The 17,314-nt window shown below is 37.1% G+C and overlaps 3 protein-coding genes across 5 annotated transcripts in view; 1 reads left to right on the top strand and 2 right to left on the bottom strand.

The window, feature by feature from the left end:
- Positions 1-17,314, bottom strand: part of LOC5574617 (rho GTPase-activating protein 100F) — a 294,042-nt gene that overhangs the window by 143,660 nt on the left and 133,068 nt on the right. The gene's annotated exons all lie outside the window — the stretch shown is intronic.
- LOC5574611 overlaps positions 1-17,314 on the top strand; it is a 33,450-nt gene that overhangs the window by 13,317 nt on the left and 2,819 nt on the right. The window lies entirely within an intron of this gene.
- On the bottom strand, positions 2,896-3,609 carry LOC110681565. Its single transcript, XM_021857664.1, has 2 exons — positions 3,493-3,609; positions 2,896-3,436 (listed from the first exon to the last, which is right to left on the bottom strand). The coding sequence occupies exons 1-2, from the start codon at positions 3,535-3,537 to the stop codon at positions 2,963-2,965; spliced, it is 519 nt and encodes a 172-aa protein (XP_021713356.1). The 5' UTR covers positions 3,538-3,609; the 3' UTR covers positions 2,896-2,962.

The following is a 17,314-nucleotide window of genomic DNA, read 5'->3' as shown; positions in this document are numbered from 1 at the left end:
TGACTTTTGTGAGTCGAAAGAAAGTTGAAGTTGAAAGACTGCAAAATCATTTGGTGGGAAGATATATTTTTTGTTCCGTACATTTAGTAGTACTGAAAATTCTGAACATATTCTCGGAATAAACTATGGCTCTAAAATCAATAAATCTTGACAAAAACCTCATGTCCGCCTAAATTAGCTTCCTGGACCAGTGTGCATTGGTGCTCCTGGCGGAAAGAATAGATCAAAGTAATCCAGGCTACTATGTTCTACAGCAAAAAAGCAGTGTTGCTCTGAGAGTAATTGAATGATCATCTCAGCATGGTTTAGACTTTGTTATCAATAATAACAAATTATCCTTACAGAGTTCTGTATGATCTTCCGACCTTGACGCTTGCTCCTGCGGAAGCGAGTGACGAGGGCAGGATCAAACATGTCGCGCGTCGGTCGAGTGAAGTGAAAAATTTCCGCGATCGGTTAGTTCTGTTTGATCTTCGACCTTGACGATTGCTCCTTGGCAGTGCGTCAAGAAAGCCCGAGCAGTCGTCAGTTGTTTTCCCTCTCGGGTCGTGCGCCTATTTTCTCTGAGTGCTTTTATATAGCCGAGCAAACGAGTTAAGCTGAATGTGGATTGTTGCTGCTCAGTCAAGGATGACGGATCAATTGGTGAGCTCGTTTCATGCTACTATTTCTAATCTATAAAATATGTATGACTGCACATTTAATCGATACAACGGTAGGACGTAAATATGATTTTTCAACAAACTATGAATGGTTCGTCACTGTGAGTGTCGACATAAACTCTAATTCATGAATTATTAATGTTTCACATTTTTTTGTTTTCAAAACACCCCTTTCTTTTTATCTTTATTTTTGTAATTATAAAAAACTTTGAATGGTTCGACACTATAAGTGTAGACTAGCGAAAGGTTCACTTTATTCAACAAACTTTGGATGGTTCGCCACTGTAAGTGTCGGCATAAGAATAAGAGTGTTCTATGATGTTCCAGCCAATCGAGTTCTTGTTTCTTTTCAAATAAGTAAAATATAATAACACATGCTTTCGTCCTGACAGCTGTAGGAATGTTACATTTAGATATTTGTTCAACAAACTTTGAATGGTTCGTCACCTCAAGTGTCGGCATAATTTTCCTTTACATAGAAATTGTTCATATCAAATGAAAATATTATATTTTCACAAAAGCATATTTATATTTGACAAAAAACTATTTATCATGGTCTAATCACTTATCAAAGTGAATCCTTTGACCCAACGATCCTCCCCATTAACAAACATCCTTCCCAGTAACCTTTGTGGAGATGCAGAGGCAAACACGGTCTCCAAATAGCAAAGGTTACACACTAACATTCCTTCCCCCAATCCCACCTGACTGCAAGGACGTGGCCGGCGCCGTTATTGACCATGTATAAATAGAGGCACTGAATTATGCACACTGAAGAAGATTATGGCCAATCCCAGCCGAACTTCTAGTTGATTCTTTGTGCATTTTCACTGACTTCGGTCAATCACGGAATAGCAACCATTGATATGTGTAGTCAGTCTAAGCTAAGCTAAGCTAAGCTAATAATAACAAATTATCCTTACATCCCATCAAAATATGGTCTTCGGCAAAGTTGTAGCTGGTAAGATTTCACATGAGAAGAGTTTGTTCACTTTTTCATAAAATATTATGACGAAGAGATAGAGGGCTGAACACAAAAGATTTGCCTTTTCCATAGTAATTTCCATATAAACTTCAAATGGCGTGTGCACAACCAAATTTCTTCCAAATCACTTCAAATTTTGGGAGAATAATTTTCATCATAATTGACATCGTTTAAGCATAGGGGAGCAAATACTTCAAAATTTGCATCAGTCTAATGAGGGGTCTTAAGAGAAAGGTGCGAAGGAAAGAACATTGATTAAAGTAACTATGCCGAAACATAATCCATATAGATTAGTTCGTTCCCTGAATGTTTCAAGAAAATCCGACTTAAAATAAATTTGTGGCGAACACTTTTGTCTGGTGCATTTTTTTTTTTGAGTACAGGCCTTGATTGGTGTGTAACATGTAGCAACAAGCAATTTATATTCAATAAAATCGTGCTATGGTTTTGAAGCTCTTAAATCTATAATTAAACAAACATTTGAATTTTCATTAAAAAACCAAAGTTGATTATAAAAACAAGACTTTCTTCAAAAATTTATTAGGTTCACATAAAAACGCGACGCGAGACGGAACACAACACTTATTGTTCTTACAAATAAAAAGGATATTAAAAATTAACTTTTTATGTCGACCTTTTTATTTGTAAGAACAATAAGTGTTGTGTTCCGTCTCTCGTCGCGTTTTTATGTGATCGTAATGGAAGTTCTTACGTTAGCACACCCAAAAAATGGAATATGAAATTTATTAGGTATAAGGTTATTAACGATCTTATGGAAATCAATAGAACATATTCTACGCGTTGATTTTGATAAGCAGATACAATCATTTTTTGTGAAACAAGAGATTTAAACTTTTATGAAATTATGCAATTTGGTGATCAAATTCCCATTTTCTCAAAAACTATACGTGTTGCAGTAAAGTTTGAGAACGGATTCGAAATCAGCAATTCAGAAATCTATGAAATTGATTCAAAATGGTCATTGCACGTAAGATACTGTTAACTTACTTACGCACTTTTTCAGTTTTGTTCGGATTTAGAATTTAACTTGTTTTCTAACTAAGAACTCTCTTTGAAAATTAATCATTATCCCATTCTACATGGCAAGAACGAAGATAATCTATGTCCTAAGATGTTGACAGTCATCGTTCATTGACATTCGTAACCATCACTATGGTGTTGTTGAAAAGCTGTATTCGTAGGTATAAATAGTACAACAGAATAAAGTTCAATATAGAACATAATATGTCAATTGCGTGAAACAATTTTTATTTGACCATTACTCGTACTTCAATACATTTCATAATTATCAAACTCATCCCAGAAGTCCACCAAGTCCACCAAGAAGCGATGGAACGGATCCGACTTGAGACTTGGCTTGTGCGGCCACATTGGATACGGTAGCCAGAGCAGTGTTCAGCTGGTTAACCAATGTTGCCGGGACAGAGCTTCCAGCGGCAACGACTTGGCTGACGATGGAGTTCAGGTTGTTCAGGGCGTTCGACAGCTGTGTCGACAGAGTGCTAAGCTGAGTAGACGGTCCCGAAGTGAGAGTCGAGCTGACAATGTTTTTCAGTGTGGATTCGATGGATTGAGCGGCAGTTTGGACGTTGGTCAGAGCTGTTTGCAGGGCAGCATTTCCGGAGGCTACATCATTGGCCAGGGCGGTGTTGACCAGGTTAACTAAATTGGCCACGGTCGTGAGGGCGGTCTTCACTGTGTTCAACACGGTTGACAGGATATCGGTGAGGCCTCCGAGCAGCAAGGGTTCAGGATAAGCGACGATGACCTAGGAATGGTGGTATTCAGTGGTGGCTCAGAGGTGAATGTGGATGAGATACTTACGCCTACAAAGCACAGGCTCAGGCCAATGAACAACAGGGACTTCATTTTGAGGATGAGTTGGATATTGCAAGGTTTCGCCACACAACTGGAACTGTCGAACGATGATATCTATCGATGTATTTATACTCAAAATTTGCAATCGATAAAATGAGAAGCAGAATCTACACTATTGTTCTATTGCTCATGTGATGCAAGCAATGTTGACGATGTGATGCAGAAACGACCATATCGGGAAATGAGTCAGATGCTTATGAATAAGGTTTATTGATTGTGATAAGGTTTGCTGAATTATATGTTCATAAATAATGTGAATTATCATACATCCTATGGGGCCCAGATAGCCGTAGCGGTAAACGCGCAGCTATTCAGCAAGACCAAGCTGAGGGTCGTGGGTTCGAATCCCACCGGTCGAGGATCTTTTCGGGTTGGAAATTTTCTCGACTTCCCAGGGCATAGAGTATCATCGTACCTGCCACACGATATTACGCATGCAAAAATGGTCATTGGCATGGTAAGCTCTCAGTTAATAACTGTGGAAGTGCTCATAAGAACACTAAGCTGAGAAGCAGGCTCTGTCCCAGTAGGGACGTAACGCCAGAAAGAAGAAGAAGATCATACATCCTATTCAATTTTCAGGCTGTTTCTATGAATGATTATCGATCTTGTACGATCTTATGATCATTTAAGTAATTGTTGTTTATAAGTAGAATTAAAACCGTAGATGCAAATTCTGTTATCAAAAGTCAAATGATCATTTGCATATTAGTAAATAAAATACAAAACACATTGGAGCAGTCGACCGGTTTATTAAAAAATTGCCTAAATTTAGGAATTTCGAAGACACTTTGTTCTATAATTGGTGTAATAGCACATTTCGTAACACATCAATGTTATTATTCATTGTGTAGTCATGGAATGCACTTATATGAATACAAACCATTGATTTAGGCCAGCTACAACCTCTCCCGAACAGAATGCGATCCGCAAAAATTAGTTCACCAATGTAGACGCGTGCAATATGCCGGCACTGTTCAAACAGACGTAGGAATTTCTTTGAATTGGCACATGTTAACCTGGTGTCAAATTTATGACTTCAATCATTTTCTTTGAAATGCACTTCTATAGAATGGTTTTGTTCTAAGAACGGTCGAAGATCGTTTGATTATTACACATCCTGACTAACGTAGACAATCAATGATGTAATATGGAGTTTAGTTCTCTTCTTCAAAACAAACGGGTGATTGAATATTGCATAGAAAGAGTAAAGAAATTTAAAATAAAAATGAAATTAACGGCTTAAAATAAATCAATTTGTCAAATCTTTTTCCAAATTGACATTATGATTAAATAATTGTGTCACGGAAAATTTCTGAGATAATTCTTGAAAATGACCATACTATCAGGCTTTTTAATATATAATCATTAGAATTCATCATGAATTCACCTTGGATTTTGCAAAGAATCCGCCAGAAATCAACAAACAAAATAATTTATTTACCAAAAATCCTCTACACATGAATTCTGCTGTTTTTCTTGAGGTTTATTATTTTTTTCAATTAATGGCTCTCTCTGATATGAAACTGCTTTATCCAGAATAAAAGCTAAACGATCTTCATCTATGACTATGGAAAACCTTCCTACATCAAGTTGGAAAAGCTTCTTTAAGGAAGATCCTTCGGAATGCTGAAAAAACTCCTTCAATGATGGTGGAGAAGCCATGGAACTCAAAGTACTTTCTTCATAAAGCTTAAAAACTTTCCTTCAGGAAGCTGACAAAGCATTCTTCACGAAAATGACAGAGCTTACTTCTGGAAGTTGAAAATGTTTTCACCAGTGATAGAAATGTTCGCATCACGAATGTAAACCAGCGAAAAACAAACATACAGATTCGCGGATGGGCTTGGTGTCGCACCCGTCTGCTCGGGAGAATATATCAAAAGAAATAGCAACAATTTCTTGAACATTTACTCGCATGTAACCGAACAAGGTGTGATTTATTTTAATGTTGACTGACAATTCAGTTCTATATTCACAAAACTGACAATAAACTACTAGTTTGTAGTCAAATTTCCTTGGACACAAAACATCTCAGAGGGGAAATAGTTTTTACGTCCCAAAAACGCAATTGACTCCGAACTGCTCCGTACACGTTCATGAATCATTTTAGCTTCGTTTACTCGCGAAGCTAACTACTTCTGAACTTCTTTCAATTCAATTTACCACACGCCTGGTCAATATGAGGCCTAAATGTGTTAAAATCTTTAAACGCGTTTTTCTCGATTGCATATTTTGGAACTTGGGACAATTATGCGTATAACGGCAGAATAGATAATTTTTCCATTCAGAAGATGACAAAGCTTCCTCTAGGAAACCGGAAATGCTCTTTTCAGGAAGCTGGAAAAGTTTGATTCTGGAAGCCGAAATAGCTTAAGGAAGTTCATGCAAATCATGCAAAGGAAGCTAGCAGAAATAGCTCTCTGTAACAATCATGATCCAGGGCCCAGATAGCCGTAGCGGTAAACGCGCAGCTATTCAGCAAGACCAAGCTGAGGGTCGTGGGTTCGAATCCCACCGGTCGAGGATCTTTTCGGGTTGGAAATTTTCTCGACTTCCCAGGGCATAGTATCTTCGTACCTGCCACACGATATACACATGCAAAAATGGTCAATTGGCATAGAAAGCTCTCAGTTAAAAACTGTGGAAGTGCTCATAAGAACACTAAGCTGAGAAGCAGGCTTTGTCCCAGTTGGGACGTAACGCCAAAAAGAAGAAGAAGAACAATCATGATCCGCAGCGCATCATGAGAGTCTGTTTACCATCTTCAGCTACAGCTCTGATTTGATCGGGGCAAGGTTTTAAATTCGGGTTGGTGTCAGGCCCTGCAAGCCAACCGTAAAAATACATCAGCACAGGAACGACAACGAGAGAATACGAACCGGAACAATTGGCAAAGACCACAGCGACGGAAATGGACTTGCGATTGGAAACTCAGTACGTGGAACTGCAAATCAGCATCGCAAATCGACTACGTTTTGATCGATGGATGGCACTTCGCCGTCATAACCGACGTCAGAACCTATAGTGACGCTAACATTGACTCTGACCACTACCTGGTGATGGTGAAACTGCACCCAAAACTATCCGTCATCAACGATGAACGGTACCGACGCCCGCCTCGGTACAATCTCGAGCGGCTGAAACAACCGGTTGTCGCCAATGCGTACACGGTTGATGAGGATGGGCCCGGACAGGTTGGCCGCTTGTCTGCATCGGCTGATAGTCAGAATCTGGGAAACGGAACAGCTACCGGAGGAGTGGAAGCAAGGCGTTATATGCCCTATCTACAAAAAGGGCGACAAACTGGAGTGTGAAAATTATCGTGCAATCACTATCCTAAACGCCGCCTACACAGTGCTATCCCAGATCCTCTTCCATCGTCTATCACCTATAGCAAACGAGTTCGTGGGAAGTTATCAAGTAGGTTTCATCGATGGCCGCTCGACAACGGACCAGATCCGTGCGACAAATCATCCAGAAATGCCGTGAGTACCAGGTCCCTACGCACCACTTGTTCATCGATTTCAAGGCGGCATACGACTGTATTGACCGTGTAGAACTTAAGAAGATCATGGACGAGAACAGTTTTCCCGGGAAGCTCACAAGATTGATTAGAGCAACGATGGACGGTGTGCAAAATTGCGTGAAGATCTCAGGTGAACACTCCAGTTCGTTCGAGTCTCAGCGGGGACTACGACAGGGCGACGGACTTTCGTGCCTGTTGTTCAATATTGCCCTTGAAGGTGTCATGCAGAGAGTCGAACTAAACAGTCGAGGCACGATTTTTACGAGATCCGGCCAATTTGTTTGCTTCGCGGACGACATGGACATTATTGGGAGAAAATTTGAAACGGTGGCAGATTTGTTCACCCGCCTTAAACGCGAAGCAACAAGAGTTGGGCTAATGGTGAATGCGTCGATAACAAAGCACATGCTGGTGGGCGGAACTGAGCGCGACAGGGCTCGCGTAGGAAGCAGTATCACGATAGACGGGGATACCAAATGCACGATGAACAAAACGCTTATTAGACCGGTAGTCCTCTACGGGCATTAGACGTAAACTATGCTCGAGGAGGACTTGTAAGCTCTTGAGGTTTTCGAACGCCGAGTGCTAAGGACGATCATCGGTGACGTGCAGGAGAATGGCGTGTGGCGGCGAAGGATGAACCAAGAGCTCGCTGAAATCTATGGCGAACCCAGTACCGTGAAAGTAGCTGAAGCTGGAAGGATACGCTGGGTAGGACATGTTGCAAGAATGCCGGACAACAACCCTGTAAAGATAGTGTGCGGCCATGAACCGACTGAATTGGCGAAATTTCGTTGGGGAGGTTTTATCAAGATAATTGATGTAAAACCAAATAAATAAATAATAAGGTTCCAAATAATCGTATCGTTGAACACTCAGCTCGATTTTTGGCCGAAAAGGATCCCAAATCTTACGCGCCTTGTTTGATCGCTTCGGCCACGAGCATAGTTGTCATATTTTCCAGCTATGAGCTTCGTCGGTTTCAGCAGTGCTCGTAACAAAAAAGCTCTCGGACATTCATTCTGGTTCCTTCAATAGTCAAAATTATCGGTCTTCCAGTCGGCAATAACAAACGTTCATTCTCAGTGAAAAAGTGAAAAATGATTATCGCGGGTTCTTTTTTTCGCATAATCTGGTGATAGTTAGTAATCATGAGTAAAAAACTTCAACTTTTTAGATATAGGTGTTGTCAGCTTTTATGAAATATTGACTGGCCCTGAATAGATGCTAAAACAAATACCCGAAAACCATTTACCTGAATGACACGTGCGGCATTCACCCGAATACGGAATTTACTCGACTGGGGTCCCCGGTCATTCTAGATACAATAATTTTGGTTTCATTTTAATCATAAATTTTACATGGAGTTTGATTTTCTGGTTCTTGAATAAAACACGATCGCCAAAAACTGCTACTCCTGTTTCATAAGAAACTTTCCTAGTTTGGTCTACGGCTATTTGACTGCATTTTTATTTGAAATGAGCTAACAAATAGTGTGTTTGTCAACAGCTCTCAGTTGACTAATTCTCATTTTTGAAGTGATAGCTCGCCTTATTTGACACTAAATGTGAATTAAGAGTCGACTAGATTGTTTTTGCTTTCAAATCTACACGTTATATTTAAACTTCTAGCCGAAGGCTAAATCGTTTCTGGATTATCAAATAGCGGAAATTGGGGCAAGTGTGCCACCTTAAGCAAATTGTTCTATAACTTTGCCTAAAGCTTTTAAAATCCACTAATTTAGACTCATGATGTAAGTTTCACATCTTTTCATAACCACTGTGCCTTTTAAAAAGGAAATAATTTCCAAAAGTATTAGTTTTGGAGCTTCTCAAATATCATCCAAAATAATCGATTTTTCTACACTATGGGGCAAGTGTGCCACCCATATGGGGCAAGACGGCCACCGAATGAACATCGCATGTAATTCAACTTGAAATGAAATTTTATTTATTTCCTATTAATATTACTTACAAAGCAGACGCTAATCGATAATTTAAAACATAATTTTAGGTTTACCGTAATAAGGGGATATTTTACAACAAGGTTCAAAACATGCGTAATTCCCTATTACTCAATTCGTATAACTAAAATGGTTATTTTTGTCTCCATTTAATGCAATATATGTTTTACCCTTACATTACGGCGAATATGTATAATATTAAACTAGATCAGCACTAAATAACGGTAAAATAGTGATATAGATATGTAAAACGGTACTTAATAAGCCGAAAACATGTTATTATTGAATATTTTGAGAAAAAATCACTTTGGGGGGGCAAAAATGTCAGTTTTCCCCTACTATACTTCAGAAACTACTACTGGTGCCTCCTTTTGGTTTATTATTATGTTTTTGTTGATGATGTATACATTTTTATAAATTTCACCCCATCAATTTTTGTTTACTAAATAGGTGGCACACTTGCCCCAATAAGTATACATTTCAACCAAACTGAATTTCGATTGTAAAACTATTTTTTCGTTCAAATGCCACAATAACTTACACATTTGAATAGTTTAACGATGTACAGTACGTTAGAAAAATCTGTTTATAATTTACCCTTCGCCATGCTATTTAGAAACAACGAAATCTTATGAAAATCCACTCAAATTTGGTTGCATTTGCACAAGTCATTGTAAATACGTGAAAAATAGAGCAATTTTAATCATGTTTTGATCATTGCATTATGAATTATAAGGGAACTTATTGTTAAGCTCAAAGAGAAAATATATATTGTAGTTTTTATAAAAAGCAGGGGTGGCACACTTGCTCCTATGGCACACTTGCCCGCTAGAGGAAAATCTTCCGAGACTGCTGTTGCAACAACATAAAAAACCAGAGTTTGGCTCAGATGGACACTAACCAGTAGACCTATTCATATTTTCAAAAATGTCTGGAAACTTCCCAGTCAACCAATACAAATCAATTATGTGTTTTTGGGTTATGTTTAAGCTTTAAAAAATCATAACTACCGAACGAAACATCAAAATTTATCGAAAATACCTCTACATAGTAGTTTATCCAATTCTTCGAACTTTTGCCGAACACGGTTTTATGATTGGAGCAAGTTTGAACATAGTTTGGTTGAGGTTTGTATCTCGAGGTTCTTGAAAATGTGTTTTTTCGGGAAACGTTTTCACTGAAAAGAATGCCTGCATGAAAATTTCGGATTTTTAATTTCCAGGCATGATGACTATGCATATCTAAAAGTCAATCCCGTTCAAAGTTACCATTTATCTTACGAAAATAAATTGTAAAAATAGGTAATTATGAAGCCCATTTGTAACCCCACTGAGGGTGAGCCAAGAGCACCACCGTGAACTTCAAAGGATACAAAAAATGAACACGTTAGCATTGCCTTTTCTCAGTCGATGATGATGATTGTTTTCAAATCGTTCTAAATGATCAGTGAAATGCGATCAAAATAATCAGGAAAAAGGAAAAAGAAAAAGCAATGCTAGCTTGTTCAATTTATTCGTTTTCGGTACATGTGTCATGCATGATTTGACTATCATCAGGTTGCGATGCGGTGTTCGATCTTTGGGCATTTATTATAATTTATAACCTTTAGCAACATGTAAGCTGTTGATGGTCAATAAATTCACAAATGTATTATGTTTGATTCCCGTTCACTGGGGCCTGAAAAAATAATGCAAATGGGTGTTTTATATACCATGTATATTGAGAAAACTGCAATTTCTGGGTACTGTGGAGAACAAATTTGGATCAAACAATGTTAAAACTCAATTTAATCTTATTAGCGTGTTCAACAAACTTTAACAGAAAAGAATTAGCTTTCAAATAGTGGTAATAGCAAGTGGTTTTGATTTTCCACATGCTAGTTATGATTTTTCAAACCTTGAAATAAGTCCAAAAACACATTTTCTACTTGAAGCATACTGAAATCTATCAAATGAGCTGAAAATTTGACCAGACATTGTTTTTGGCATGAGAATTCCGAATACTGCTTGACTGGTAGATTTGCAGACATTTTTTTTAAATATGAACAGGTCTACTAACCAGTTACGTCACACAAAGGCCATTCTTAATCACCACTCCTTATGTCAATTTTATTTTAAATAATCTGAAAAAAAAATGGATCATCACGATTCTGCACCCTCTCTCACCCTCTTCTAAATGCCGCATTCGTGGAAGTGTTATATTCGGGTATTTGTCTTTCGGGTACCGTAAAATAGGGTGTTAAAGACACATGGGGTAATAAGGGATCGAACTTCTATGTCAAGTTTAACAAGTTACAGAAAATCCGGAACTTGATATATCAGTCACCTGAAATGCTTGATTTGTTCGGAGGATTGCGAGCTGCATTGTTTTATAGTTGATGTCTATCATTATAAGGTATTGAGCAATTCTCGCTGAAACCAGGCCGCCATCGGCACCCATCGTTAGAATTCCAATTTTATGTCACTGATCGCTAGATTTCGATAAAACTTAAGGGTGGTCCTTTTTGTTTTCTCAAATTGGTGGACCCCTCGTACGCCAGCTAGCTAAACAGTTTGCAAAAAAGCCCATTTTTTGATAAATCTTGGGTATTTCTTCACGTGATATGTCTCATATTTCCCTTGGAACACATACCAAACTTAATGGCATCGTATAGAGAAAGGATATAGCTTTCATTTGAAGTTAAAAAAAATCCGGCGGCCATTTTGAATTTGACCGCCATCTTGAATTTTGTTAGAAAAATCGTTTTTTCACCATTAGCGCACCGCTCGTTTTGAATTCTGAGATCACCATCAGAAAGCTGAGGAAAAATTGCGTAAGATAGGCTACAGAAACTAGGTGTGCAATGGTATTTACCCTATGAAATGAACGATTTTCTAAAACATGTTCCACGATTTTGACGTATATGGCGAGTGCAATCAATGCAAACATCATTTTTTGTACAACAAAGATACAAGTTTTCAATAGTTGGTGTATTTTTCGAGTCAGATGAAGAATAGGAGTATTATTTTGAGTGATAAAATCTGGCGGCCATCTTGGATTTTGACGCCATCTTGATTTTGACTAGTAGAATGAATTTTTCACCTTGATAGCACTCAGCATGTCGAATTTAGAGGTTACCAATAAAAACAAGGTTACGTATACTCTTCTTCTTATTATTCTTCATTTTCCTGACGTTACGTCCCTAGTGGAACCGAGCGTGATACTCAGCTTTATTAGTTATAAATACAGGGTATTAAATAGGAATTTTCTTTTATAATACGATTTTTAATAACAGAATATTTCTTCGACATATCTTTGAATTCAGTTATTATGAATGAATAAATTTAATGAATAAAAACCGTCCAAAAACATTGATTGAAATAAAAAAAAATTTTTTTACCATATGCTTTTTTGTCATCGAATGAAGTTTATAAATTGTGCGTTGGGACATTAGTAAGTTTTGTGGTAATATCTGTAGTTTTAACGTAAAACATTTCCAAAAGTGCATTAATTTAGAATGGAAATCTTAAATTTTTAAGCAAAAAAAATCCTTGATTTTCTGAATCATAAAGTATTGTTTTTACTAACACCCAACATGCATGTGAAAAATAGCGAAATTGAAAGGTGAGAAGCAGGCTTTGTTCTAATGTGGACGTAATGCCGAAACTCAGGTGAATCATTTTGAGTTTGGAAAATCTGGTGGCCATCTTGGATTTCGACGCCATCTCAGTTTTTAGCAGTAGAATGATTTTTTACCATCTCAGCGCTCTTCATGTTTAATTAATTAAAGATCTCCGTTAAAAAACAAACAGATTCTTTATTTCTTATCTTATTTTAGCTGTTCAACAGATTGTTCATTTCTATCAATGGTTTTAGACCAAATAAATGAAAGAATTAATGCTATTTTTCAACTCGCAGATATGCAGAACAATCATTCAGGTGGCAAATATGCGTTAAAAAATTCTACTTGTTAATTTATTTTTGAAGCTTAGGGGCTGGCTCTATTCCAGTAGGGACGTAACGTCAGGAAAAAGAAGAACAAGAAGAATAGTAAGTGTAACGGTGGCATTAAAATTCAACATGTTGAGTGTTATCAAGGTGAAAACTCATTCTACTACTTAAAAACAAGATGGCGTCAAAATCCAAGATGGCCGCCAGATTTTTTCACTCAAAATAATACTCCTATTCTTCATCTGACTCGAAAAATACACTAACTTTTGAAAACTTGTATCTTTGTTGTACAAAAAATGATGTTTGCATTGATTGCACTCGCCATATACGTCAAAATCGTGGAACATGTTTTAGAAAATCGTTCATTTCATAGGGTAAATACCATTGCACACCTAGTTTCTGTAGCCTATCTTACGCAATTTTTCCTCAGCTTTCTGATGGTGATCTCAGAATTCAAAACGAGCGGTGCGCTAATGGTGAAAAAACGATTTTTTTAACAAAATTCAAGATGGTGGCCAAATTCAAAATGGCCGCCGGATTTTTTTTAACTTCAAATGAAAGCTATATCCTTTCTCTATACGATGCCATTAAGTTTGGTATGTGTTCCAAGGGAAATATGAGACATATCACGTGAAGAAATACCCAAGATTTATCAAAAAATGGGCTTTTTTTGCAAACTGTTTAGCTAGCTGGCGTACGAGGGGTCCAGCAATTTGAGAAAACAAAAAGGACCACCCTTAAGTTTTATCGAAAGCTAGCGATCAGAGACATAAAATTGGAATTCTAACGATGGGTGCCGATGGCGGCCTGGTTTCAGCGAGAATTGCTCATTGTAGTGTCAAACATTTCAAATTATTTTTGATTGAATTTCTTGGGCTCGAAACATTTATTTTTGCAATTTCTCATCGTAATAGGCGGTTTTTCATCACGCCAATCTGTCATGAAACGGCCTACTTACCTGACCTGAAGTATGCAGTGCGGGAATAGTAATTACGGAACTGATACCAGTGTTGTAATGATTCATTACGCAACGCATTCTCATTACGCAACAATTTTGCAGAAATTATAAAATGATGGTGAATGCATTCCGATAAAAATTTCTGATACCCTCAAGCGGTCTTCTACGAAATTGCAAAAAATGTTGTACGTAACTCGTTGCAGATCTCGATTTTTACGACTCGTGCTGTAAAAATCATCATTCTGCAACTTGTTCCGTAAACTACTATTACAAAACTAGAAAACAATGTTAAAAAAATATGTGAGTCACTTTGCAAATAAGTAAATTTGATTTTTCTTGGAGGTGCGACTGTTATGTTGAAGTTTGAGGCTATGGCTTTCAGTCTTAAATAAAACTCAAAAACGGATTTTCTCTTACTTCCGACGTTTCGGACACATGTATTGTGGCTTTTTCAAGGTATTAGGCACAATACATGTGTCCGAAACGTCGGATATAAGCGAAAATCCGTTTTTAAGTTTTATTTAAGACTGAAAGCCATAACCTCAAAGTTCAATTTGATATTGGTCTTAATGCAAACAAAAGCTTTTGAAAACACAATCATGGTTTTGATTTCTGACCATTTTAATAGAAAAAGTCTGTTTTTGAAATAAGTAGGGTGTTAAGGGATTACCCTTCTACTTCTTTTAAGTAACTACACTCACCTGGTCTATGCCGTTATATATTTCAATACAGTTTCGGCTTGTTCCATTAAGTAGAAACGCAAAAAAAAAAATCGGGATATGAAAAAAACTTGTAGAAAAATCTGACTAATTCATTTTTGTTGTGAATTATAATAAATTCAAATGTTTGAATATAGGAATGATTATCTTATTTGGGAATGGTTTTGGAGCTATTGATCTTTTTAAGTAGTACCGTAATTTCGGGTGACATTGATCACTTTTCACCGTTTATCTCGTCTGTTTTCTATAATGTTGACAATGCCGAACAAATAAATGCAGAAAAAACAAGTACAAAGGTGAGCCTCATCGGCTCACGTACCGAAATTTTCTAACAAATGTCATTTTAGTGCTAACAAATATCTCTAAAATAAAAAATCGGGGGATCTCATTTCGGGGTGAAATTGATCACTTGTCAATGCGATTATTGTTAGTTTCCAAAACAATTCTTCTTAATAAATTCGAGCTCCCTGAATCCGAATATGCTTGTTAAATTCTTAACAATACAATATTCATATAAATATTGAACAGTTAAATTTCAAGAATTACGCGGAAAACGCCTAAATGTATGCAATTTCCTAAGGAATTCCCTGATATCTATCAGAAATTCAATTATTTCAACCAAATGAGCAAATTGTTACGAGTTTTGGTGATGAAATCAGGTTTGGGGATATATCTTAATCATCCTCTCAAACTTTCAGGTTTCTACCATGTTCGAATCCTTGTTTATAACTAGGAGTTTATGGATGTTTGTCAATACTGCACCGTACATGATTTTGAAATTTTGCGTTATTTTCATAGTAATTAACATTCGTTAACACAAAAAACTTCACAACACACAATTCGACAATAGTTACGACAATCAATGCTCATTCACTGCAAGTTAAATTGATATTTGTGCTCCATAAGGAAGAAATAAAATCTAGTGAGACGATGATCAAATTCACCCTACTGATCAATTTCACCAGAATTTACGGTACCTAAAATAATTATTTTAAATACTTTCCAGGGAGCTCATTTTTCCTATGCTTCGTGAACATTTCTTCAGCGTTGTCAGATTTAAAGCGCATTGTGCTATGGAGTGTGTGTTCGATTCCTGTTTCATACTGGAATTTTTAGTTGTTGAGAGTTTCTTCGACCGTGACACTGAGCGTTGCATGCAAGGCCATGGTTTAGTATTGTGCTTCCTTCACAAGGCAATTTGGCCATTTCCCCTATTCAAGCTAAAATCTCGTTTAAATTCCTATCACATATGAAGGTAGTTACACTATAGCTTCTAGAAAACTGCAGGTTATTATCCTATTGCACATCATTACAAAAATCATTTCAATGTACATAATTGAAATAAACGGTTTACTTTTGAAGCAATTTCAATTAAAATGTTATTGAAGTTTCATCAGCTTTGGATTTAAGAAAACCTATCCAAAACTGTCCTATATATTGGAAAACATAAAATTTATTGGCCAAGAACATAAATTTTATGTTTTTCACAAAATATTATTTCATTTTTATAGCTAGAATACCTTAACACCCCGTTTTGTATTTCCGCAAAAAAGACACATTTTCATGAGATAATCTATCATGCGATTGTTATTATTGTTATCGGCTTTTGATAGGCGCCATGAGAATGGTAATACTGTTTTCTGTTCGATTAAAGACAAAAAGTTACTCAAATTTAAGCTGTTTTTTTTTCGTTCTTCAACACCCCATTTATATAAAATATTATATTGACAATACAATGTCAGGTATAGAGAGGCCTTTATAAAGAAATCAGAAAATAACAAAATGATATTTTCGTTGTTGTAAATCTTGAAGACTGTATGTATATGCATAAGGCCTGTATTCGAAAAACATGCACCATTTTTATCCTTGTGTAACTGTTTTGTCCGTGGGTAAATTTTGATGAAAAGCGCGCAAGGAAGCTGTATCGAGAGTTGTTAACGAAACCGAAATGTGTGGTTTGGTTATGGGTGACGAAACCTATATCAAGGCACACGCAAAGCAGATAACGGGGCTTGAGTTCTACGTTGCCAAATCGCGGTTTGATGTTATGTTCCAGAAGACATAAGGAAGAAAAAAATGGACAAGTTCGCAAAAAAAAATACTTGCTCTGGCAGGCCATATTCCAATGCGGTAAACTGAGTAAACCCTACATTACAACGGGTACCAAAAACAGCGAAATTTACCGCATCGAGTGCCTCCAGAAGCGTCTGATGCGCTTCCTGCGGTCTCACGGACGCGCGATCGACGTAGGATTTGTATAGAGACAATAACGTTGTTTTTGTGTCAAAAACCGCCAACCCCTTAAATTCACCAGAAACTCGTCCGGTGGTAAGATTTCGGGCTATATAAAGGCCAAAGTTGGAAAATCGTCCATGGTGTTTAAAATCGAGCTGGAATTGAATACAGCATGGATGGAAGTGACCAAAAAGGTTGGCTCCATCATTGCACAAAATGTATGAGGGGTCTTAAGAGGAAGGTGCGAAGGAAAGAACATTGAATAAAGTAACTATGCCGAAACATAATCCATATGGATTAGTTCGTTCCCTGAAAGTTTCAAGAAAATCCGATTAAAAATAAATTTTTGGCGAACACTTTTGTCTGGTGCATTTTTTTCGAGTACAGGCCTTAATTGGTGTGTAACATGTAGCAACATGCAATTTATATTCAAT

Source organism: Aedes aegypti, chromosome 1 (genome assembly GCF_002204515.2).
Source record: "Aedes aegypti strain LVP_AGWG chromosome 1, AaegL5.0 Primary Assembly, whole genome shotgun sequence".
NCBI lineage: Eukaryota > Metazoa > Arthropoda > Insecta > Diptera > Culicidae > Aedes > Aedes aegypti.
This window is presented reverse-complemented; position numbering and strand designations above follow the sequence as displayed.